The sequence below is a fragment of the Dermacentor andersoni genome, chromosome 1 (genome assembly GCF_023375885.2).
Source record: "Dermacentor andersoni chromosome 1, qqDerAnde1_hic_scaffold, whole genome shotgun sequence".
NCBI lineage: Eukaryota > Metazoa > Arthropoda > Arachnida > Ixodida > Ixodidae > Dermacentor > Dermacentor andersoni.
The window spans coordinates 211,887,748-211,915,092 of NC_092814.1; the positions used below are offsets into that span (position 1 = coordinate 211,887,748).

General features: G+C 45.0%; 1 protein-coding gene across 1 annotated transcript in view; it reads left to right on the forward strand.

Moving 5' to 3' along the window:
- LOC126547032 (frequenin-2-like) overlaps positions 1 to 27,141 on the forward strand; it is a 358,731-nt gene extending 331,590 nt beyond the window's left edge. The window contains exons 5-8 of the mRNA XM_050194852.2: positions 6,879 to 6,957; positions 10,854 to 10,942; positions 11,863 to 11,937; positions 17,958 to 27,141. Coding sequence (XP_050050809.1) covers positions 6,879 to 6,957; positions 10,854 to 10,942; positions 11,863 to 11,937; positions 17,958 to 18,050 — 336 coding nt within the window. The 3' untranslated portion in view covers positions 18,051 to 27,141. The remainder of the gene's footprint in view (positions 1 to 6,878; positions 6,958 to 10,853; positions 10,943 to 11,862; positions 11,938 to 17,957) is intronic.
- Positions 27,142 to 27,345: the final 204 nt, after the last annotated feature.

Consider the following 27,345-nt stretch of genomic DNA (forward strand, 5'->3'; position numbering starts at 1 on the left):
GCTTTGGGGCGCGGCTTGCTAAAGCGTCTGGTAGATGTCATTGAGGAACCAGTATCCCACGGGTTCGATTCCGCCCAGCATCGGAGAAGTTTGAGGGATCTTTTTTTTTTTTTTTTTGTGATCGTAGAACTGCACGCACCTACTGGCACATGAACAGTGACCAAAGTTGGTATCGAAGAGATTCATTAAATACTAGCATAGACTGATTCGCCCATACTTAGTGTTCAAAGTCGGCGTCAGAGAGTTTCATTGAAGAGTGGTGCATACCTTCTCTCAGATCTACAGTGGCCCATGGCGGTGGGAAAGAGGTTCATTGAAGAGTGACACATATCTACACAGTGTCACATACTCAGTGACTCACGTTGGTCCGACGGACGGTTTCGAGCCCTGATCCTTCAGCACATAAGCCCGATGCTCTATCCATTCGCCCATAGACTCCACAGTGGCCGACGTTGCGCGAAAATGGTTAGATGCAAACATAGATAGACAGAAAGCCCCTGGAAAGTCCGTGAAGTACCTTAAAAATGCTCACGCATTAAAATAATTGGAACTAGCAAATTGTAATTTGGAAGGGATGTTGGGCATGTCAAGAGCGTGCTTTGGCAATGTTGTAGGCTGGATAATTGAGTACATGAGGAATTACAAAACTCGGTTGGTATTCCCCGTGGTTGCTTAGTGGCCATGGTGTTTGGCTGCTAAGCACGAGGTCGCGGGATTGAATCCCCGCCACGGCAGCCGAATTTCGTGTACTTAGATTTAGGTGCATGTCAAAGAACTCCAGGGGGTCCAAATTTCCGGAGTCCTCCACTACGGCGTGCCTCATAATCAGAAAGTCGTTTTGGCAAGTCAAACCCTATAATTTAAAACTCGGTTAGCAGTGGTTTGCAATGCTATATGGTGTTCAACACTGCGTCGTTTCAGAACTGTGGGTTGTATTAAAAATAAGCTTGTCAGTAATAAATATTGTTTTAGTCAAAACATTCCGGACAGACGATATTCTAGTTGACATTAAGAGATAAAAAATGGACGTGGCCATGTAGTCCGTAGTGCAGATAACCGGTGAACGATTAGAGTTACAAGATGGGTGCCAAGGGAAGTGAAGCGCAGCCGAGGATGGGAGAAAGTTAGTGGGGTGATGAAATGAGTAAATTTGCAGGCGTGAGTTGGAATCAGCTGCCGCAAGACAAGAGTAATTGGAGATCGCTGGGAGAGGCCTTCGTCCTGCAGAGAACATATCAATACTATGATGGTGATTATGATTCCGTACTAACTTGAATGCTGTAGTTGTTTTGTTGGTGCCATTGGAAATAATCACATCAGTGATAATATAGGTTAATCTCAATTATTGCCGGGAAACTAAAAATTTTCCGCTCGCAAAATACTGAGACTACTACATGCACCAATCTGAGACTTCTTAAGAATAACGTGCGCATTAGGATATATACGATGGACAAATTCCAAACATTCAGATTAATTGTAGACGCTATAGAAAAGCTTCCCACTGTGTTCGGAGCCTTCAAAACGATCCTTCGTGCAGTGAATTAGAGTTTAGAATTGTTGCTGCCAGCAAACTGCTCGGTATGCCTGCTTGAAACTTTGTATGCGTATAGGCATATACAGGGTGAAGATGATCAAAATAGTGACTATTTTGTTACGCAAAAAAAAAGAACCTTATTCGTCTCACACAGAAAATATAAATATGACTTTAGAAACGTTCATGTAGTTAAAGCCTAGTAGCGAATCCCGATGAAAAAAAAAAAGGGTCACCAGAAGAAACGTCACAAAGTGCACAGAGCAAGGCCGAACCTACATAAGGAGAAATTAAACAGAGATGTCCTAATTAATCGTCGGCACTTCCTCTTCCTCGCCGCGGCTTCTTTTTCCGCTGACACGCGGCGTGCTTTTCGCCAGTAGCAATAGATTGGCCGAAGGCATACTGGTGCTGATGAGCGAACATTTGGTAGATTGCCGGAAGGGCGTTCCTTCGTTCGGCTCGTGTAGTCGTACAGGTTCTTCTTCACTTTCATGTTGTTGTTTTTTCGCTTTTATTTTCTTGGTGTGCCATGAGTGGTGATGAACGGTGCTGGGGAGACCTTGCTAGACGAGCGAGGCTCTTGAAGAGGTTGGATAGAACCTGGTGCATGCTGCCTAGAAATGTTTCATGCTTTTAGGCTAACTATATTGTGTCCTGGTGGTATGGTATGGAAACTGCTTCATGAACGCCTGCTCATAAAGCAGGCGTTCATGAGCAGTTTTCATTACTTTAAAAACTCCATCACGAGAAACTCTTAGCATTTTTTTCCCGCTTATACGGCCCAGACTTGTGGTGGAGTGGGATGAGAATTGGCATACTACTTTGCAAGCGCTTTCGAAATTGCACCGAAAAAACAAAGTGTCAACAGAATTCTACAAAAAGAAAGAAAAAAGAAATACTTCGTTAATTTGCAAGCGCAAAGTTATGTTTATTCTTTTACTCTTCAGGCTGTTGGCCACTCGCCAAAGGTCACCTAGAACTACTGAGAAAATTAACGCTAGAGAATGAAAGAAATCCCATCCGTTAACTGACGCTAGAGGTATCGTTTAGTATTACTTAAAAATTGCATCCCACAGTTTATTATGGAAGAATTCAGTTCAGTTCACCTTTATTTTCCTCAAGGGCCCCTCTGTTAGAATTACACAGAGGGTGAAGTTACATGTTGCTGTTTCGTTGAAATACAAGTTCTGTTAGCTTTTTCAAGAATATCGATGAGCAATTGACCCATACAGCTTGGTGAAGAAGGCCGTTCCAGTATGTTGCTGCCCCGAAAGGATGATACTGAAAGAGTAGTACTGTGCGAACGTAGGCGTGAAATTTGAAGTGGATAGCCAGGGCGGTGTAATGTGTGCGGGCGCTCTACAATGTAAGGTGAGTGATACAGTGAGCAGGAGCAGCGAAGTATAATGAGGCATATAGGAATTTTAACTTAAAGAGCCATAGGTACAAACAACAGAAAGCAAAGTTCAGGTATTCGCAGATAATTTAGCACTTTTTTGATAAATAACGCAGGAATTACGCAAATACATCTGTTGTCAGGGCCTCCGTGAGCTCTAAAGAAAACGAGGGGGCAAGTTAAAACCAGCAAAATGTTTCGGCACGTCACACTTTTCGTGTCTTAAGGAAGCAATGAAGTGATCAATATAAACAGTGAGGCCAATTGGTACAGGAGTATTTTGTGAAAATCAGACAGGTGGACAACAGCCAAGCAAAACAAGGGATAGGTAATGGTGCCGACAATCTGAAGTATTGTTAATTGAGTGCTCATAACTATATATGTACTGCTTTTGTCACCTCGCCATTAAATTGCCATAAATAAGAGCAAAGTTATGCATATCTTTGCAACATTATGTCCAGTTCTTAGTACGTAATGTTTCTTTCACTAAGCGGTTGGAAGAAGTTTTGATTGTTTCCACTTTCTTTCTGTCCGCATTGTTCTCTCGTGTAGCATATGTATTTTATTGGTTTTAGATTTTAGGACGTAGGGCTCTTCAGTAGGCCAAACGTCTCATACTATCGCAGTCAGTAAATAACTATAAAAATTGGATCAGTTCAATACAGTAAATAAACACTAGAAGCAAACAAAGAGCAGACAGTGCTTCCGCGATTCATGACATTACGAGCTAATAACGTGATATTTTCCAATGGTTCGTACAATTTAAGGAGAACAAATCAAACAGCAGAGGATAAAGAAACAACCTCGGAGACCAGAGCTGGCTAACCAAACGCTTTAAATTCTGATGCAACCCAGAAAGACATCTGAAAACACACAAAATAAAAGGGCTGATATGATAGATAGCCTTTTTTATGTTTTTTTTTTCGCGGTAGTCTGAAATTTTGGGGTAGCTGCCCTAATGAGGCATATTTTCATTTCTTTTTCGCATCTCATAAGAAAAGATCAATTAATTTTTGTTATTCGACATGTACACCGCCTACCTCAGGAAGAAATTAACGAAAAAAGCCGGAATGCCAGAAAATAGCAAAAAGAAAAAGAAAAAGCTCACCGATGAAGCTTTGCGGATTATGTAGGTTACTCAGTCACAAAGAAAGTAAAAAGCCGCCTAGGTCTAGGAAACACAATCGCCGTCTTGTTGAATGTCTCACACACGTCGTCTAAGTAATACTCACGCCTTGCAGGGCAGAAGACCAGTCCGCAGAACTCAGAAACGTCCAATAGTGATAATTGCCCCACAACAGACTGCATGACAGATAAATACTCAGCTCTACTGATTCAATGCCAGAAATATCGCACTATATATACAGATTGTGGTAGCCCCTGTATTGCCCTCAGTAGGCTGCTGTTCCCAGCGCTGCTTGTTCTTCTGCTTGCGCTGCTTGTTCGCTGCTTGCGTCGCAGCGTCCATCGTGTTTTTGTTTTTTTTCTTTCGTTCAACTCGGCTGTTTTCTTTTTTATTTACGTCAGTTTTTGTTTTGACAATCCACCTCGTTTCCGCAATAGTAGCCGCTTTCCACTCTACAAATGTTGTTCAAGCCAAGTGATTCTGCGGGGTTAGCCCTCTTTACAAGCGCAAATCAGCTAGGCGACTCGACCGAAAAAGCCAATCGTGACGTCAGAACTCTGCCCTTAGCACGCTCATGCCCTCAGGTCCGCTTACGCATGTTCGAGAACTGCCCCGCTGTGCTATCTCCGCTGCTGCTGCGTCTCTGGAGAAGCTCGAAAAGTTTTTTTCCTTCGCAATAAGTGAATGTGCCTGAAGTATCCTCTTCTTGACCCCGTAATTCTTGTACACGACTTTCTCCATGCTCAAGATGATTGTGTTGCTCAGCAGAGCTCAAAAGGCATTTCCTTGTGCTCACACAAATAAGTGAGCATTTCCTCTGAGCAACGTTCTTGGACCCAATACTTTACAAACCATCTATTTGCGTAAACAGAGACGTCTGCTCGCACACTGGTCGGAAGGAAACACTTCCGCAGCATCGAAGTGGATGCTGACACTGACGCCTCCTCTCCTCGTCGAACGCGCTACTATACGATATAACGCAACGAGCGATATAATGCGCGTGCCGTATCATCTTAAGCAGCCAAGCGCGAGATGCTCCCCTCGAGCTTGCATGTCGAGCAGAAGGCTCGAGTCGTTGCATCTCAGAGCTCAAGTCAACTAGCAACCCTCACTATAGCATGCGCTTGCGTTAACTGAGTGTTTTGATCGTGGATATAGGTCCCGAACTAATGCCCAGTGGATGTGCTCTTCTTTTTTCTTAAAAGGGATCATTCGTGCTTCATCGTGTGTAGGCGATTGGAGGGGACGTACGATACTTAATGACAGTTCTGGTGGAGCGCGACTTCGCGGCACCTCGCGCGAAGCGATATACGAATACTTGCAGCGCTTTCGCAAGCTTGAAAGAACATTTGCAGACTTACTTGCTACTGGAGCTGCATACCCGAGGATAAATATAGGGACTCTTTTGACCCCTTCCGGTGGTAGACTACGGTGGCATTGAAATATTGTGTTAAAAATGGTAGAACGTAGCAGCATTCTGCCCAAAGGAAGAGTGCAATTCATTCTGATAGCGCGAGAAATCACGCACATATGTTAAGAAACTTGTTTGCTACCAACGTCTAAAGCAGCTTCCAAAGCATTAGGTTACTAGAAAGGTGAAAGGAGACCAGGCATCTCGTAAATGTAGCCATGCATCGTGACATCGAGCCGGTCGGTTTCGTGCCACGTGTTATCGGTAATGTTGCCAGCGCTGCCCGGAGCACGCGCATCGCGTGTTTTAAACCAGTGTCTTCGACCACCGTACGGAGGGGCACTTCTGCAGCTCCATAGAGCTGCGTGTCCCTGCGTGTTGGTTCTGGTGTTGTTTGGCTACGCATACGGTCCTTATCAAGCAAAATAGTACATTACAGGAGTACCGCAAAATTGGGAAATTGCTAAATATATCTCTGTTATGGGTGGCCAACTCGCCAAAGAAACTTGGACAAGCCTTGATTATAAGGAGCTTTCGAATAATTAGGAAGGTGGGTTAAAAATAGGTGCAAATGTACCATATGTTTATTTTTGTACCACGAATTTAGCAGCAGATTTTGGCGTACATGTATGCAGCACATTTAAGCGTAAGCAACAATGAACTTCGCTACGGCGAGGTGAGTGTGTTATCGTGTACAGTGCAGCACCTATGTGAGTTCAATCTCTCGCTATTTACGGTTGCCCACAAAAGCTTTCAAAGCACGAAATCCGAGAAAAAAACCTTGATCGTGTTGCATCTTCACCGGTGAAGCTGGAAGTCTGCATGTGATGCAGTGTGACGGTCGCACGCCAAAGGATACACGATACTTTTCACATCACGGAATTATTAGCGACGAAACCTAAAATTTTCGTGGAAGCCGTGCTCCGAAAGCTTTCGCGGCTGGGGATAGGCTCGAATTGTGCGCTGTATTGCGTTAATACGCAATATTTTAGCTCATGCAGTGATTTCATGCCTGCTGTTACCGAATAAAAAGATCTCGCTCATGACTGGCGTGTTCAAAGTAAGCGACGCTGTCGCTCTTGCTCCATCGCTTGTCGACCTACCGATAAATTTCTGGCTCAGCTGCCGAAAAGCCATAATACCTCATTGTCTAAGTGGTGTGTAATAAAGCAGCCTATGCCACAAAAGAAAACGTTCCATTGAGATCGTTTCATTCGGTTGTTATTGGATTTTGCTGTTTTTTACTTTGGTCATAGCTATGCACCCTTCATTACTCATTTGATCCTGTGCTCTTCCCAATGTAGGTCTCCCTAAATTTCTCCTAAAGACTTCGTCGCCAGTGGGTATAAACCTAGCTGAGTGATGGTTGATCTCCTTTTTCTCTCTTTTTTTTCTTCTACCCTTCTCGCAGGATGGTGCTATCGAGTTTGAAGAGTTCATCAGAGCGCTGTCGGTGACGTCGAGAGGGAACGTAGAAGAGAAGTTAGACTGTGAGTCGAGAAACGATTTTTTTAGGGGCAAAGCAGTGGGAGATGAGAAAGGTCGCAAAAAATATTTTCGATAACTGGCACGTTTTGTAGTGCACAGTTCGCAGTGCTTTACGGCACTCATGGTATGCCGAAAGCATTTTTTTTTCTGTGCACTAATCAACAGAGAAATTGTCAATATACGTTGGCGTAACGTTGCTGTCGCAGATTATCCACGAGTATATTCAATTCTAGGTCTGTGAAGAATCGTGTAACTGAAACAGGTGTATACTCGTAATATTGCTTTAGCCCTAAACTGTCCTCGGAAAAAGCACTTGGCCATTTTCGTGAAATGAAACTTAGCACCAGTATGTAAGAAACTTGGCACCAGCGACAGTGAGTTAGAGTCAGAAAAAGGTAGAACTATTACCACATTCAGTTAACGATGCATAGTGCTAACTTCTTCGCTTACGGTGAAACAAGAACGAGTTCTAGAGGAGCCGCACAGAAAGACAGTAACGAAAAAGGCAGGGCTTAGCTCGTCTACCTTCTTACTCCAGACAGTAAGAAATAAAGTTGTCGAACAAGCAATGTGCATTAGGAGTAACTGTACTTGGCAGGCGCACGATAACGTTCCCTTAAGAAAAGCTTTCGTGTTAACAGTGGCTTGTACGTATGCTCCACCTCATCCAAGGCAAAATTACCTGCAATGCAAATGGTCTTTGGTTTGAAGAGCCCGTTTACATAATTTATTTGACATTCGCATAGCAATTATCGCGTTCAACGAGACTTGAAAAACAAACGAAAGAAACTTGCAAGCAATTGTCAAAACACTTTAACCAATATGCCTCTTATGTTTTGAGAAAAGCCACAAAAGAGGACTGATAGCAGCTTGTGGCAGCGGATGCATTGACTCCGTGCTAGAAAGAAAAAGAACGTCGGCGCTAAGTGTGGTCAGATATTTACTAACACGCACTTTATGTTTCGAGCATCTGCGCTGATTGTACCTATACCATTATTTGCAGATTCGATTGCATATTTTGCTATTCATTCCAGTTGAACATCGTCGAGACAGTACCAATCGACTCGGCACCCGGTATATACCACTACCAACAGGCTACCTAAAAAATGCTGCTTTGTACAAATTAGGTACACTGGAAGACGAGAATTGGTAGAAGCTCTTCGCACAATCGGGTATCTTATCTAATTTGCAAAGGTGTATACTGTACTAAAGTCTCTATCGAGCATTCTCTGCACCTCATTGTTTTGCACAGGTACCTCTGTGCAAAAGCGCATGTGTGCATGTAAAAAAGAAATGCGTTACTGCAGGTCACTCGCAAAAGTTTTCAGCTGGCCGCCAACGAGAATAGATAATAAAAAACAGACAATGAAACGCAGATTCCACATAACTAAATATGTTCAAAAGCACCAGAATACGCTAGAAAAGAACACTGATGGCGGAATGTAGCGGGCACTTCCTTGAGTGCCACGCAGACACTTAGCTGGGTTGCACAAGTGGTGCATTAGCGAGATGGCGGTGATTAACGTAAAAGCCTAATAATCTGCTTTCGCAACGTTTTTTTTTTTTTTTGAAAGTTAAATTTACATCAAGGTAATCCGTTCTTCCGGGAAATGCATCAGTTATACTTAAAGTATGCGGGCCTTCACGGCCCTCACGGCTTCTTTATATTGACTTCAAAACTAACTTCACCACGAAAGGTGACTTCGCCTACACAAGTGGCGAAGGAGAAATGCTGTTCTTAGGATTGCATGCAAACAGCTTGGCGCCCCGCTGCCTGCGTTAGCGGTGAGTGTATATGCGCATAAATCAATGAAAGGGCGCTATGTGTCGGGAAGCGGTGATGAGCGCTCAAGAAATACAGATTAATATTTATTACAATAATACTATATTGTAGTATTTTCTAGCTAAGGAGGACGGAATGCGAGTTCGTATTCCGTGCTGAAGAAGAAGCAGCGCGGCACGCAAGGGACAATGAGGCGACAGTATGCGTGAGAACAAAAACGCAATGCTTTTGTAACATTCCTTAAAATTTGCACCAATGGATTCAGCGCGAGCTTCGTGACCTCTCCTATTGGTCCGTTGTGTGTTATGGATCGTTGATGCGAAAGCATCAAATGGCCCATCGAGCGAAAAAGCCGGCGTCTGTTGTCTGGACAAGCAAAAAAAGGCACCTAAATTTCCATTGATTGCGACGCCACGTCAGGAGTGCTCCTCGACGGAGCAGAGCGGGCGAAAGAATACACCTGCTACCGCACTAGCGCGCCAGGTGTCGCGTGAGGGGAAAGGGCATCGCCGCAACGCCACGTCATCTTCGCTCTCGGAAGCCTGTGTTATCCGCGCGTTCCTTGACCACGCAAGCCCTTAGCTGCGTTCTAACTGCGCCTCGCTAATCGCTATAAAGAAATTAATGTATAAAAAACAGATTAAATTCGAAAGGAATAACTTTAGCAGCAGTGAGTTTCGAACCTACGACCCCTCGCTGAGAAGCTGAGCGTCTTGTCCACTTGGCTAAACCAGCACCTTCTTGATAGCAGGTCTGCACTCTGGTTTATGACGTCATGCTACTTAAACCACAATTTCCATTGCTAAGCCCGGCGTGACGAGAGTGGGGACGACAAAGTCACCGCGGCTTACTCGGAAGAGAGAGACACAAGCTTTAATGATGTGTTGGAGAGGTTAGCCTGGCTGTCCTCCTAACATGCTACTCCTGATTGTGGGTGATGATTACGATATACTGTATACAGTGATAAGCACTGTATAGCATGACGGTAGCATGACGTCAGGGATCGAAGTGCACCGGCCTTGTGTTATCTAGGACGCGTTGGCCAAGCGTCTTAGGGTGCTCGCTTGCCCGCGAGGAGTTCATAACTCCAAGGACAACTCAGCGGCGTTCAATTGGACATTAATGCTTTCGCACTGCCAACTCATCAGAAGTCCTTAGGTTTCCTCGGATGTTTGTCTCCCCTTTGTATGTTTGAGTGTTTGCGCATGCTAAAGTGTTCTTTTTATTATAATTTTAAAAAATTTGGAGTTTCATGTGCCAAAACCACGATATGGTTATGAGGCACTCTGTAGTGCGGGACTCCGCATTAATTTTGACCACTTCGGTTTCTTTAACGTGGACCCAATGCGCGGTACACGGTTGTTTATGGAGTTCGCCTCCGTCGAAATGCGATCACCACGGCTTCCAGTTAGTCCCAATATAATCTTGGCTGCTATGTGTGTCATGGGGATTTTGTTTAGTGTATTGTAGCTCTACTCTCACGCGCCACGATAGAACTTGCCGCATCCCACGTATGTGCGTATGTCCCTTGGCTGCCGTACGTATTTAGCGATTTCAGCTTTAAGTATGCATACTTTCCTGCCATATGCAAAAGCGCAAGCAAACGAAGGCACAGTGTGGCTGAAGATGTAATTGTTCAGTAGTAACGAGAAACGACAAATGCGGCGGCACTTTAGAGCGGTTACGCGGTTACGTGTAAAAAAACAAAAATGTGTGATGGCAATAAGGAAATGTACTACGTGCCCGTGAGATGGGTCTGCAGACGAAAGTATCTGCACCAACGGGTCTTTACATATGCGCAAAAGGACCTTCAAATTTATCGCTTTAGTTCCTCCAGCTTTAACGTTCGACCCGCCCCGGTGGCTTAGCGGCTTTGGTGTTGCGCTGCTAAGCATGAGGTCGCAGGATCAAATCCCGGCCCCGGCAGCCGCATCTCGATTGGGGCGAAATGCAAAAGCGCCCGTGTCCCGTGCATTTGGGGCACGGTAAGGCCCCCTGGTCATCAGAATCAATCGAGAGTACCCCACTATGGCGTGCCTCATAATCAAATCGCAGTTCTGATGCGTAAAACCCCACAATCCAATTCAGCTATAACATTCTTTCATCTTATCACAGGGGCGTTTAGACTGTATGACGTGGACAGCGACGGCTTCATCACACGAGAAGAGATGTACAACATCGTCGACGCCATTTACCAGATGCTGGTGAGGAGCAGAAAGCTGCACGAGAGCTCGTTTGAATGCCCGCTTTTTTTTTATCAGGTGTCCATCCGCGCGTGCACGCGAACCTCACGACCTGCCTTAATTTTTCTTATTGTCTGGGTGGCTTTTATTCTGTTCAGCGCCGCCTTCTACTGTGCATGCACGTTTATCTGTCATTATGCATTCAGTTTACGTGAAAAGTAAAAGTCGACGCCACTTTCAGGTGCCAACGTTTCATTACAACCTCGCGAGAAGAAATAAATTGAAAGAAAAAAATTCTAGTGGAATACAGATTTCTTCTTTATTACTTTCCCTTTGGACCTTGTTACACGGTACTGCTCTGCAGGCACCTGCTGCGCAGGCTGTGCTCTGAAATAATTGCGCTAAAATTTACTCCACATTTCCCGATAGCCTAGGGGTAGTATTCGTTTGCGTCCACGGACGTAATGAAAAAAATCTGTTTTAACGAAGAGGCGTTCATTAGGCGCAGCCGGCAACCGTGGCTTTGTTGTGACATCGTGCGACGCCCTGATCAGCCATAATGCGCTACAAACTCTCTTGGGCTGCAAAGCTCTTTGAAAAATACTACATGCAAACGTACTTTCTAGGTGCCTACGTCGCTGTCAACGCGTTTATTCCGGGTAATGAGCGGGAGTGCAGGCAGTCGTTGCTTTCGGGTGCTTTTTTCAAAGAAGCTGCCTAGAGTTTACGCCACCAATGGTTCTGTTCGCGTCCTACATCTTCCGGTATTTCCGATATACGTCTGATTACTACACCACCTCTACGTCAAATATCTCCGCTGGCGCCCGCAAGTGACGCCATGCTGCTCGTCCAGTCAAGAGAAGAACAATAAGCGGGACGCATTTGACTTCCTTTTATTTTTTCTTCTTTTACCCCCTTTCCCCTCTACCCGTTCTCAATAGGGAAACCAAGCGAAGGAAAACGCCGAGGAGTCTCCCCGGGAGAGGGTGGACAAAATATTCGAACAACTGGACAAGGTATGCTATACAGGGATTGCTAACGTGCCATGGTCCGCACACCTGAGCAGTGGTTCGCGTATTCGGATAGGGACGGTACGGACCATGAACTAAACCACCGTGCGGAGCAAAACATTGCGCCGAAACAGGGACTTACTGGGGCAATCATGTTTGGAGCACCATTGGGGCGTTATCGTGAGCCCGAGAAAAACGAGTTGAGCGAGATGACCGAGCCGGCGCCGACCTGCATACGTGGCAAAGGCTGACTCACTGTTACGAACTGCATGACCGAGCACATGTGAAATGATAGGGTCTTTGAGGACGTTCTATTTGCCTGCTCGACGTCGGCTGCCGTTGCGATGTCGGTCCGCCAGAAACGAGCTTATCCTCTCTAGGATAAGCTCGTTTCTGGCGGACCACCAGCCACCAGCGTCATCTGTCAGCGGCGAATGAAAAGCTGTCATGCCATTGACAACAAACGTTTTTTTCCTATTACTATTATTACTGTTATTAGTTCAATATTTGTGATTTATAGTGTATTCGAATAAGTTCAATTGCCTAACTTATAGGGCATTTCTTAAATTTATTCCGAAAACTCTTCTGAGTTCGATCGCCACATTTTGTGCACACGCAGCAGTGTGTTTCAAAAGATGATATCAGAGAAATGCGCTTTCATCCATTAAAACCATGCTACCGCCGTAGCCGTGCACTAGGAATCATTCGTGGTACACGTCAAGTAAGCGTTAATTCCGCATAGTCTCTTAAGTTCCGCGGGTACTCTTCGAGAGGGAGGAGAAGAAAACAAATTGACAAGGCAGCGATGTCAAACAGGAAAGCGTGTGGCTGGCTGTCCTACGGGGATGAGTAACAGAAAGATGAGAGAGAGAGAGAGAGAGAGAGAGAGAGCTGTGCAGAAGAAGACGCGGTGAATGCGTGCATTCAGTGATGCATTGACGCAGGATTACCGGGTCACGTGCCCTTTATGCCATCGTCTTTCACCTGAGAACACATGAAATTTGTAGAGCTGGTATGTAAACAACGCTTTTCTAGAAGACGGGAAAGAGCAGGGAGCCTATATTTGCAAAACACTGCGGGGCGAACAACTTCAAGCGAGACTCAACATCAAAGCACCTCTATCGCATGTTGCACTTACACGCAAAATCGTTTTCTTCAAAAATTCCGATCAGCTGCGCGTTTAATCGCAAATACGACGGTTTCGAAACGCCGAAGTAGCTGTGGCTTGAAAAAATAACCCAGAAACAGACACTGAAAAGTATGTATTTTTATCAGTTAAATGAGAAAAATGCAAAACCTCTATAAAACACTGAATTCGTGCAACGGCAATCGTTTATCGTCACAAAAATCAAGCACTATATTAAAGAGCATTTTAATCCGGCTCGTCACTTAGTATCGACGAAGTTATGTAAGCACAAATGAACCGGGGGCTGAATGCGCTATTTTTCCCTAAAATCTAAAGATATCCTGGTAACGTTGTCTTTCTGTTGCGGTTTAGCTGAGTGATCAGGTGGAAATATTGGAAGTATTTGTCTCCTGCCACTCCATTTCCCTTCTATACGGATTAAGGCACTGCATGAGTGAACTGGAAAAAAAGCCCACTGTTGGACACGAATGAAAAAAAACATGACAATAAAATAAATGATGAAATAAGCAATGACACACTTAAGCGGGAGGTAAAAAAAGAGAGAGAGAGAGAGAAAAAGAGAGAACGTAAGTTTGTACGCCTGCTCGACAGTACTTTGAGGCTCAGTAGCTCGTTCAAAAAAAAGTAATAAGAAATAAAAAAAATCAGCAGAGCAATAAGTAATGCAAATACCCCCAATTACCACTACGATCATTAACAGACAAAGAAGAGGGGCTGTCTAGAGTGCAGCGTTAAATTTTTTACACTTTGAATGGTAATCTCGTGCTCTCCTTGTAAAAAAAAGGAGCTCGGTCATAAAGAGGTGAATTTCGAACCTTGCAATGACAAAAATTCAGTGCCGATTTGTGTGGCAAATGCGAGAGAAATGCGTTAGCATTACGTCGTACCTCTTTGAAAGTCCCGGATACGTGATTTAAACCGCGTTTACCGCATTGCAAAGTGTTGTTCAGGGACTCACTCGACACACGCGCTGCCTCTTCGAGGAGCGAAGTGCAACTGACGATGGTCCACCACCGTCAGTTGCACTACACATGCTATATGAACGTATAAAGCCAACAGACAATGAATCCAAGGAAAGCATCGGGGAATTCATCTGTGGTTGAAATTGAAATTGCAGAAAATAATAAAGGAAAGGGAAAAAAAGCTGGATGAAAGCATAACTTGCCGCCAGGGGGAGCCTAACTCACAACCTACCCATTACGCGTGCCTTGCACTGCCAATTGTACTACGGCGATGGCTATCAATACTCCACTAACTTGGGCATTTATGTTTACTAGACCTAGCCCTTGGAAAGTTAGCCAGCGTCACCATGGCACTGAGCGTAAATCAAAATATTAGCTCTGACAGTCTTAGAGGCTGTGAAAACGGAGTAAGTGTAACATGAATAGGAAAATGTCTGCTGAGGAGAGAATTCGACGCAATGCTTCATAGCCGCGAAATTGAAGTTTGCAGGAAGCTGTTGAATACGGCAACGTGCACCTGATCGTATAAAGTTAAGAGCTTCGGACAGTTCGAGTAGAAAACGTTTCTTACTAGACGCTCTTCACTGTGTGTTTAAGTTGTGGCGCCGAGCGTTCGTTCCCACTACAGCTGCGAGAGCTGTCTTTAAATCACATCTTCCCCTCTAGAATTGCTGCCCTTCTTTACGTAATCGGTTGAGCGTGCATTAAGAAAAAACGGGATTTGATTAACATGTCTTCTTTCTGCAAAATTTGTTGTTTGTTCTTGTCATATGTTTGCAGTTATACTACATACGTACTTTTTGTATGTTTCTTGCATCGTTTGTGTTGTCCTGTATATTTCTCCCATGAAATTTAGTTGAGAGTGAGCATTTGTTTATTTCCTTCTTCTCTCATGCTGTGTTTTCTAGGGGAAGCCGCATGATGCTACCGCAACAAACTCACCCAGCTTTCAATTCTGTTTCGGGGCTATAGGCCTTTTTCTGTACATGCAAGCAAAACCCCCGCAAGGCGGTTAGTGTCAAGTAGCGAAAACTACCACTGCATTTATCGGGCTACGAAGAAAACACTTTACCAGAATCCACAGGAGCCTTAGCTGCTTATCGTTTGGAACGAAGACATGGGTACTATACTCTCGACATAGTGACATTCCGCCATACTGTCGAATTCGCTATCTTCTCAGCTATGACTGGCCCAGAGGGGGGCTACTATGGCGTCTCTGATTGGCTGAAATGTGGCGTCATTACATAGTTTGACGATATGGCGGAGTTTACGACGTCCAGAACAGCCCAATGATCAACTTCCGCAATTTGCGCGACTAGAGTGACTTTGTAAATTTTGACGTTCCACATAAAGCTGATGCACAACGTACGGACAAGGGCAAAATCACTAAATCGTTCTAGCTTCGTGGGATACGCTACCGTGATACACATTCGTCGCCCCTTCACGGAACCACGATGAACCTGCAGCGAGATGAATGTTTTACAACACCGTCATCACAAACTTCACTGGAGCATAGAAGGAAATTAGAATGCACGAAGAAATTTCGATTTTAAAGCGCTCCACATCGCGAACACATGGCGAACTTTAAGGTCTGTGGCGCCATCTGTTCAGTTTTTTTAGTCCATCTAGTTAGTTTCGGAAAAAGAAAACGCACTGTATATGAATAGGGAAGGAAGCGGTACCGCAAATTTACTTCCACGGTCAATGGATTTTGCCGCCGTGCATCCAACCGATATATATATATATATATATATATATATATATATATATATATATATATATATATATATATATATATATATATATATATATATATATATATATATATATATATATATATATATATACACAGCAGGTCATCGACATGCACTTGCGAATGGGCTGTTCATGCATAAACAGACGCACAGCTTCTGCCTCACCGTCGCCCTCGCCGAATGAATATTCCATTGGCTTCCGCCATCCGGGTATTTCCTTGAAGGACTGGACGTGCAAGAACCATCCGGCTACAGCTAGCACGTGCTCGGCCGGTACAGGGTTGGCGCGCAACGGTGATAGTCACTAGGTAACTCTGTTTAAACAGCGGAGTGGTCACATAAAAAAATGTTAGCTTTAAGAAGACAAAAAAAAAAAAAAAACTGAGGGGTAGAACGTAGAGTGCGAACACGTCAATCTCTAAACTAATGTCATATGACAGGAGCTAAGCATATATGTCACAGCGTTATAACGCAGCTTGCTCAGGTCTTGAGTAATAACACTACCAAGAGAGGTCAGGAAGGTGACCACACGAAGCCGAGGCACAAAATGTCTCCTCTCAGCAAGCCCATTGAAGGCTCTTTCTACATATTTAAAAGCAGACGCTCGGACGGAGCACTTGCCCGCGGATATTGTTCGCCCGCTGATGCGACATGGCGAGGACAAAGAGTTAGCGTGCTGGTTGTGCAAACTTTGATTTATTTTTCGGGCGAACTTAGCGTCACGGACAACAGCTGGATAACCGACCCATACGAGGCAGGCTTACCTCCAGCCCTCCAACCGTGCCCAGAGAGCGTTAGTCAAGACACGAGTCTCTTAATCTGCACCATAGATACCGTGACTAAGTCTCGCACACAACGCGGAAGACTTTAGATGCTAGTAACTTATGATGCCACGAATCCAAACTTACAATAATAATAAAAAAAACAATATAAAAAAATGAAATATCTCTTTGGTTAAAGCACTGCGATATAGGGACGCAGCGTATATCTGCAATAAGGTCAAGCGTAGCAGTTTTCAATCTGACCGTATTGCGGGTTACAGCGGGGAGAAAGAAACATTTAATGACGCTGTAAAAAGTTGTTATTCTGTTCAGACAAAGCACACGTAAAATCTGCACTTGTCATAACTCAAGCCCTTTTCCAAAATTCTTGTTTTACAGCAAAGATGAAATGTGCGCCACAATCGCGGAAAATACGGTAAAATTGACATTGCTTATACACACTGGCAGGATTATACAAATTTATCGAAATGATATGTAACTGAAGGAGGGGTTGGTGCCTTTAATGACGGCGGCTACTCCTCTTCACAGTGCAAGGAAAGTTGTTCATTAGTACGTGCAGTGCACTAAGCACACGGACGGAGGTGAAAGGACGTAATACCAAAAGGCGTTCAAAAGTCGACCTTTCGACCTTGGGCTTGCTTTGTTGCGATTGCGTTTCAGAGAAGGGATAACAGCATCCAATGGGTCTCACTGAATGACTGTTTTGCCATAACTAGGCCTGTTCGCCATGCATGATGAGGACATCAGTTCACTGTACGTCGCAGGTTCATCTCCCGCACCACTTCAAATGTCAACGCTCTTGGCGAGCAGGCTCGAGAAGAAACTGCAATGCATTGTTTACCGCGCTCGCCCCTCACCGTTAGGAGCACGGCGAGAGGCACAGTCCAGACGGCGTACCTCACGTACCCTTGCAATAAACACAGCTTCGGCCTATGCATTGGGTTCCATCTAAAAGACGAAAACGGCATTAGCAGACAAACATTTACACTGCGTCGAAAGACCTACTCACAGGCTGCAGGTGCTGCGTTCGCAGTGGTGGTGGAACATAAGGCCATTCGTATTCACTATGCTGCATGGAAAAACGCCTTGCTCCCGCGGGACCATCGCATGCGTAGGATATGTCACCAGCTTAGCAGTCACAAAATCGTGGGAGAAAAGGGGTAGCCGAACGTCACCAAACAACACGACGTAACATAGCACCGCTGGAAGCGCAATTAAAACACGCTTCCAGCGGGCTTTGGCGTGCCGGCAGGTTAGGTTCCTCCGCGAGCCTTGCGCAAGAGAGGTTCGCACAAGCGTTCTTTTCACGCGCGAAAAGTGTGGCCAGTTGTTATTGCAGTTACTGACGCCACCCCAACACTGGCTGTTTTGACATACGCAGAACCACGACAACCAGCTGACCCTGGACGAGTTCAAGGAAGGCTCGAAGCAGGACCCCAAGATCGTGCAGGCCCTGTCTCTGTATTCTGCTTGAACGGCCGCTTCCTTATCTCACTCGCTCTCCCCTTGGGCCTACGCACGAAGAAGACGACTACGACAACCAGAAGCAGCAGCTATACTAACTTGCCCTCGGAGAGCCGCCTTGCACCCTGCTCTACCTTTTACCCCTACGCTGTTCCTGTTCCCCGTACCTTCTTCTTCACTCCTTTCTTTCATCTGGCCTCGTCTTTCCTATGCGTTGTGCCGAGGGCTGGGTTTCCTTTTGCGAACGGTAAACGACGGGCGACGGAGTGTAGACAGCTGCCTCCCGACGGCCGCAGCACTGACGGCGCTGGGCGGTGCCACTGAAATGCGAATCCGACCGAAACGCCCCGGGCGGCAGCACAGCCCCCGAGCGTTGAACGACCCCGTGCAGTCGATGCTGATGGGCGGATGGAGGGCGTCCGTGTCATATCTTCGTTCGATGAAACAGGCGCGCCGTGAGAACCACAAAACGACAGCAGAACCCCTGCTCGTCTCTCCTCTCGGCCCTGCAATCACTCCTCAATTTTCATCTCACATCCGCGTGAATAAGTTGATTCTTAGCTCATCTCTGCATACAGCGAAAGGAGAAATCGTATACACATTCTCCGTCCCCCCTGCTTCATTTATATCCTTCACTAGCGGCATGCTCAAGCGGCGCACTTAGGCCTATAATAACGTTCTGCGATACCTGTCACGTCGCGCTGTTTTTTCTTATCTGCCAAAGAAGCCCTTTCTTTTCTTCGTCTTGCAGTACCCAACCGCATGAATCTGGCAACGATAAAGCGTATCAGAACGAAAACTGAGTAAATTGTCCGTAAAGATAGGGTTAGAACCAACAAAATCGAACTGCATGTCACGTCGACGCTTCCACGGCTGTCGTCGTCGCCTTTTACAACTCTTAGCAAAAAGCCATGACTCAGCCGCTTGTTGACTTGGTATGTGCAAGAACCGTTGTGTTCAGTGACTTCCTGAATAATTGCAAATTTTTCTTTCATTATACAGGTATACTAGGTTCGGTGCAAGTTTTTTCAGCTCGTTTCTTTCGTACTTTCAGTTACTTATTCGCCTTCGCACCAGCCTATACAGCAGCACTCAACATTTTGTATTTTTTTTAATATGATATTAACACTAGTTTTTTTGCTGCAGTAATGAAAACATAATGAAGGAAAACTACATCTAGTGGTTCCAAAATGCCTGATTCTCAGCAATACAACAATCTGTACAGGCACAATGGAGCTTTGCAGCGACTGGCTAAGAACACTTCAAAATTCACGCTCGCTATAAAAGACTCAACAGCGTCCTTCTAACGCAGACCAAGGGCAATTAATATTTACGTGGAAAACATACGTCCCAAAAAACTCCTGGCTGGCTCTCTACAAACTGCTGCCCTCTCTTGAGAAACTGCTGGGAAAGTTTGTGGAAGCATACCGATGGTGGCTAACTGCAAAAACAAGCGATGCTCCCAATTAGTGTAGCTGTACTATAGAGAAAAAAGGCCGCTTTCTCGTCATTAATTTGCTGCGCCTGTCCTCCGGCTTGACCGCCGAGTAACCTATTCAAGGACTTCGTACACATGAGAATCCTCCTTTGGGATGCACGCAAAGCGAAAGGCGCATTTGTCACTACCCTTCGGAGGAGTGCATGGCTTGCACTTTGCCCACGGCGGTGTGCGCTTCACTTTACTAAACACATTTTCGTCCTCAAGCTGGCGGCAAGCACACCCAATTTTATTTGGCCACCACACTGCTCGCCGTCTTTAAAATCATATTTCTTAAATTATGTTTCTCAGTCTCTATAAAGAATTATAGAGAATGAGAAAAGGTCAGAGAGCGCACAAAATAAGAAAGAAAGAGGTAGAACAAACAAAAATTAAGAAAAGATGAGAAAGACAGGAATAGAATGAGATCGAAAAAACGAATGAAAGGCAGAACGAGATAAAAGAAAAAGGTGAAAAAAAAGAAGGGCAAGGTTACAAAGAAAGGAAGAGAGAAAGGAAGAACGAATTAAACGGCTATATAATAAAGAAGAGAAATAGAGCGAGAACAGACAATGAAGTGATGAAAGAGATAAAGAAAGCGAGAACGCCCGAAATAAACGAGAAAAGAAATATATAAATACGACACAGAAAGAAGTAGATAGAAATGAAACGAAAGGAGACAGGAAAGGATAAGAAAAAAAAAAGGGAGACAAACAACTAGATAAGGGAGAGAAGAATAAATATAGATAGAAATAAATAAAGGTAAATTAGATACAAAAAGAGAGACGAAAAACATTATAAATGATGTGATAAGGAAAGAAAGATAAAAAACATGACAGTAATAACGGGGAAATAAGAATGGAAAAGGGGGAGAGAAAAGACGAGAGAAAGAAAACAGATCAAGGAAAGCGACAAAGGAGCGAGAAATGAAGAAGTAAAGAAAGATAGAGAATGACAGAGAGAACGAAATAATGAAAGAACAAAAAAAGACGAAGTGAACGAGAAACAATAATGAGTGGGAAAAAGAAAGAAATAATGAAAGAAAAAGAAACAAAACAAAGCTGGACAGCAAACTACGATGAACGCGCGCATGGCGGCAACGCGTGTAAAAAAAAGGCTCATTATATCTGCTGAGATTACCGGCTTCGGCGCTACAAACCGCGGTGCAATTAACGTAACGACTCTTAGTCGATGACTTGACGGAACGGCTGCATTTCTCTTTCCTCTCGCTTAGCTGCTTATTCAACCTTATTACTGTCTGTCGGCCTTGTTAAAGGTGCAGTCGCGATTGTTTTCGTGCTGCGCATTATTTCGTGCTGCGCATTTCGCTTTGTTTTTGCCCTTTCATAATGCGGGACTGTCCAATTACCGCGCGTCGCCGATACCTCACATCCACACAGTGTCATTCATTTTGTTTGTGCGCGCAGAATCAAAGCTCAGTTCTGCGTGCTGTTGAGCAGATACGATGCGCCTGCTTATTCTGACTCCTCTAACAAAGCAGCGCTCAGCACACCGAGCTCAAATAATTGCTTAACACATGTCGAACATTGATGTCCTTCATTTATATTTTACTGGCTGAGCGGCGACACATGCCTTTACCGGTATACGAGTAAGTTTCGTTTTCATTTTCTTCGGAGACCACCATTGTGTTGTATAAAATTGATCGTTGTTCATTTGTGACTTTGACGTTTTCGCTAAAGCCATCACAACTAGACTTTAGGAAGCAGTTTTCAAACCTCAACGTACTGTTTTTTTTTTCATTATTTACAAACATCGGTGTAATCAAACTCATCGATCACTATTTTCTTTTAGAAACAAAACAGGCGCGACAGCCACCCTTAAATCAAGCGGCAAGTATACATTCTAAAAACAGTTGCACCCTTTGGGGTGTATATTTGCCTCACAACAATAATCGTCATCTGCCTTGCTTGCGTTTCCTTTCTTGAAAACGCTACGCTCACTACTGCCCTGTCGAGAATGCTCTGTCATGCTGATAACGCGCATGCCGTTCATGACTTGGAAGTACCGGGCTTGCAGCGTTAAAGAAAAGAAATGCGGGCAAGACAGGTCACGATTATTGTTGCGTGGCAATGTACACCCCAAAGGGTCCAACTGTGCTTGGAGTGTAAAACCAAAAGTCGCCGAGATTAAAACCGCACTTAATCGCTCCAGGTAAATCAGCTACTCGCTACCCTTCAGAACACATGTGACGACTGCTCACGCACGACCGCCTACGTCGAAAAGCCAAAGACACCGGCTTAGAAAGCAGAAACGGGCAAACGTTGTGACGGCCGTCAGTGCTGTCTCCGTCAGGAGTGGACCTCGCTCTCCGCAGAGAGACAATCGTTAGTGCTACCCTTGTAGTCGCGCTACGCGTGCTCACACGTATATAGCCCCGGTGTACTACGTGCGCGTGCGTAGCTTCGCTACGCTTGCGGCCGCGTACGTAGACGACGACCTGCGGCCCGCTTTCGCCAGTGGAGACCGCACGGGCGCTGCGCGTCGTGTAGCGCGCTCCTTTCCGCTGCGTCACTGCGGCCGCTCGGCTCGCCGGCAGCGCCTCCGTAGTGCGCGCTTATGAGCGGCAGCCCCGTCGGGCGTCACCAGATCCGCCTGTAGGGCAGCCACGTGTACCGTAGATCCCCGTCGGCACGCACCGTAGGGCGCCAGCTTCGCCGCGCGCTTGGTGCGCAGTGCAGGCACGGAGACAGAACGAGATAGAGAGACGGGCCGCAGGCTCATCGCCTCCCCTCTCAGAGGCCTGCTGGCCACGCTCTGGAAGGGCTGGAATCGGCAAAAAACTGACACGGCGTGCGCAAGTAAATGAGAAAATATGCGAGAACGGAGGGAAGGGGACGCTCTTCGCTTCCGGTACGAAAGTGGCGACTGGAGGGTTTGACGGAGACGAACCCAGTTGGCACTTGCACCGGCCTGACGGGTCCCCGTCTCCTGTTTTCCCACATTTCTTGCTCAAAGTTGAATTTTTTGTCACGGCGACAACTGAGGAGCAGGAGGAGGCACGTGCACCGAATATAGGACTCCCTCTGATGTTGTTCGTTGGAGATGTATGCTTGCGTGCGGATTCTTGAACTTGTTTCCGTCACCCATGCTGCTCACTTCAGCGTGTCACGCATATTCCTACCGCGGACACTCCTACCTTGCGTCTAACTAGAGGTTTTTATCTAGAGTGAGCTTTTTTTAAATTTTGTTATTGTTGTTGTTGTCCGAGGTAGAGAGGTGGGAGTCAGTAAAAGTGCAGCAATGTCTCCTTCTCTGCACAAGCATTGCCGATTGAAACGATTTTTTTTAATTGTCCTACAGGATGTCATGTTTCAGGCTGGGCCAGCATAGTTTTGACAGACGTTTCATCTCAATGCCTGACGTCCCTCTTTCAATCTCTCGACCTCTCTGCGCTCTCTGGTCCGACCGTTAGGATCACGCGTCTGTCAGCAGGGCAATACGCCTTTGTTTGCGGGAAAGGGACGTTTTCGTGTTTTCGAATTCGTATGTAGAGCTGACATCAGATGGTAAAGAAATGAAAGAATGCAAATAATTTCGAAAGGCGTATATTGAAGGCTTTCCTTTTTTTTACAAAACTCTAAAAGCTTCGATCAGCCGAGACTCCACCGTCGTCCTTCGTTATGCATATGGTAGCACGCGGTGAATATAAATTCCTTGTATAGGCCAGGAAATTGCGTTTTGTGAAAACAGAGTACATTTTAAGAGCCTATAATATAATATAATATAATATAATATAATATAATATAATATAATATAATATAATATAACATAATATCTACTTCTATTCTGCGCTCAACCCTGAGGAGCACAATTAAACCGGGAAACGCATAATAAATAAAGGAACAAAAGAAACATTCGCCATGACAATTCTCTTGGCTAGAAATAGACAAGTTAACAATGCGGTTACAGGACGGCTCAAAAAGCACAATATGACCGTACGAGCAGAGTAGGAAGCGAACCGCACCAGTGCACTTTCGATCGTCGTTCGCGCCTTATGACGTCAGTTGTTTTCTTCGATACGGCGTCGCGTTTGAGCGCGCTGCAATGAGTGAAAACACGATGAGTTGTTAAGAGTGCGCCTGCGGCCCATTGATAAAGCCAGCCAGACATTTTCTTTGCCAGGCGCATTGCACTCGAGGGGCCTCTCAGGGAACGAAAACGGCTCGACAAAGGCGGGTATTACAACTGCGTCGACTAAACAGAAAATAATACAATACAAGTATAATAAATAAAGGCGGGCGAAGGCAGCAAATTCCCACCGAGGTCCCCGCAGGAGTAAAACCTACAAAATAGTCCCCTGAGTTCGCAATAATTCTCCGCAAACGAGGCAACATCCAACACATTACTTCGTTTCTGAAGCCCACCATGGCTCCGTTTATGATGGGCCGTGTTACCCACACTTTCTCTCGTCTTCCGTAAAGCTTCGCTGTTGCAAGCGCCGCGAGGTTGTCCTTCTTATTCTTTCTCTTTTGTTCTTTTCTTTTTTCAATGCTGCGTGCTAACTTCCCTCTTTACAAGCGTCATTATTATCTGTTCATTGCCTTTTTTTGTTCTTTAAAGCAACAGTGAAGCAGAAATTTATCTTTTGCCTCATGGCTCACGTTCTTGCTTTCCCATTACGACTGAGTTTGCTGCGTCAGCGTTCTCATAGCCCCAAATGCAGATTGTTTGCCGTCGCCTTCTCAATAATAAAAAAAAAAAAATACAATGCCTTTGTTAACCGTCGATGACCAAAGAACTCGCAACGTTGCGTATTCACCAGGCCAGCCCGTATTTGTCGAGTCTCGGCGGCTGCGTGCACGTGCAGAAGAAACAATGATGGCAATGAAGCGACGTTATTCGCGCTTCAGCATCAAAACATGCGTATGCGCCTTAGCTTACGCGACGCGTAAAGCAATAGCGGCTCCACTAAACCAATGAGAAGGTTATCTGCGCTCTGTCATAGAGCTGAGGCGAGAAACATCGTCTTTACCGATGGAAAGCACCTGAGCCGACATCGTTAAGTCGTGTCCGCCAAACTGCTTCAAGTAGCGTGGCCGTGCGCATCACATACAAACTTTACAAGGACATTACGCAGGCGAAAAACGCAAAAGCAAATAAGATTGTGAGACAACAGTTTGTGCAATGTCTAGAGGGTCATCTGCGCAGTAAGCAGGTGGCCTACTACGAACGGGGAAATCACAACGCGCCTCTCACTTTACTGTTATTTTTTCCTCAAGGCGGGTCACCTGTTGAGAAAGGATGGCCCACGGGGTGTTCGTGAAAAAAGAAAGAAAGATCAGAGAGAGAGAGAGACAGAGAGACAGAGAGATTGTCAAAGTGGAATCTGTTGTGCCCTGTAACAAGCGTAGAAAGAGAGAGAAGCCGATGAGCCTGTGGCCCTCGTAGCGACAAAAAGAAAAAAAAAAGGAAAAAAGAAATGAAAAGAGCTGAAGCTGTGACACAGCTCCGTCCTCCTGTGAGCCAAAGGAGCTGAGAGTGCACAGCCCTCCCTATAGAACCGCGCTCCGCGCTCAGTGCTTCAGAGCCAACAACCCGAAACCACCCACTTATAGTTTTCCTGGCCGTTCACCCATTGCACGCGTTTGTACCTTTAGGCCAAGATACTCACAGGTGTTGCGGTCTCAGAAATGGACGCCGGGAAACGGCTGACATAGATATTACGAACGAAGGCACCGTTTCCCACAGTGATGGGGGAACCTTTCGTGGTTAGAGCATACGACTTCTTTTTGTCATTGCTATTTCTTGTGTTTGCATGCCAAGTCAACTTTCACCAACAATTGTTGATTGACATGGCCTAGGTGTAGATATGCATATGTTTGACCCTTGGGAGCATAGAACTAGGGGGAGAAAACGAAAAAAAAAACGGCGTTTTGGACTGTAAATTTATGACACGGAAAAGTTTGGCCTGTTGTGCACTATATAATGAAGAAGAATTCCCTTATTTTATCTAGAATACTCTGACAATTTTCTTCAAAAATCATCTTCCCGGCTCTTTTACTAAACTGATCATGCTAAGTCATTAAACACTGAGCGCATCATGAAGCCAAATGTTATTATTCGTTGCTGCAATCATTCCATGCCTGATAGCAGCTTCTGCTGAGGAGCTTCAAACTAGTGGACACAACGTAGCTAATATATGAAGAGCCATTTCAGCCAAGTCATCAAAAAAGCGGCAGAATTAGCCTCTACAAGAAGTTAGCCATTATTGTAACTGCCAATGTATACAAGATTGGTGTCTCGAAGTCGTAAAACATTGTACACATTGAGGAACGGGACATTTGCAGTGCTCCTCGAGTGTCATAGATGAGCCTCCCGTTTTATTGTGCCTACTTGCCTGATCTAAGTACCTTGAGTCTAGTTTGTAAATATTTAAATGTGATTAATATCACTATATACATTACGAATCTAACTGCATGCATCAAACAGAGATGGCATAAAAGATTAAATCGCTGATGCGAAAGAAAAAACAATGCATTATTGCGAACACATTGTACAGACCTCGGAAAAGTTGGCTATCGCATGCCCTGATTAAACTTTAGGCGCACTTTTTGAAAGTTATTATGAAGTGATAACTGTGCTGGTGAATCTCTGCTGCCTTGGATGCGCGGTATTGTGTAAGGTTGAAGCTTGCGCGGCGTGTTCGTCGCGTCTGTATGGAGTATGTTCTACTGTACGAAAGAGGGTATGACCACTTCACATTGTTTGAGAGTTCGCCATTGTGAATGCAGGTACTACGCAGTTTCCTCTGTCATGATGTACTGATCCTAAGCATATGTACAGCCAAGTGAACAATGAGACACGTCCATACATATTGCCCGCATATAGGAAAAACGCCGATTCATGTAACGCAGACATGCGTGCGAAAGCATAAAAAACAAAAATAAAGAAACAAAATCAATCTATCTCGTTAATACCTGCATGTTTGCGAAGTTAGAACAGCTACTCACATATCTGCTAGTTCTAATTGAATATGTCTCACGGGATCTTCCGTGTGATGTATGGTTCATATCATGTGATGCCACGCAAGAAACCTACCTAGGGGCGTGGTTTACGGTTCAGTTTCCTGGGCATCAGATATTCTTAATCGGAGATGATATTTTGTCGGCATGCTACAGACAACGCATTTTTTCCCGCCGTTAACCTAAAAATTGTACTGCGAGCTTTGTCCTCCGGGTGCTTCGTCTCTTTGCTGATGCGCTCCATGTTTTTGTGACATCAGAGATATAAAAATGTTGGTGTTTGTTCACTCATGGTACACACAACATCGTCTTTCAGGCAAGACACTTATCTACAGCCGTCTATTTCGCACCACTATTTAAGAATATGCACAGAATCCAGCAGCCGTCTGAAAAAGAATTCTATAGAATTGCGCGCAAAACAAAAGAGTCGCGTAAATAATGCTATTTATTTTTGTTTTGGCTGATTGTGATATTTATTCCCCCTCCTAACAAAATAAAGACGCCTCAAGTCATTCATCCACTGCTCTTTGTAGAGTGTACTAACCACGGTAGTTAGCGTGACTATCTCAACGCTGACCCCCGTTCTCCCCTGTGATCTGAGAGTCCTCACTTGTGAGAAATAAACGATTGTACAAACCTAATTTTTCCCAGCGGTGCTCTCAATTCTTTCCAGATCAAGGATGTCCATGGTCATGCGGCGCATAGTCGCCTGACATAATGTTCGGGCTCGCCACTTTGGAAAGATCGGACGATCGGCCTTTTACTCCAACAAAAGTCCTGGCTTCGCAGTTGATCAGCCCACGAAGCAACACGAGCTTTTTTTTTCTTTTGCACAGTACACCTGA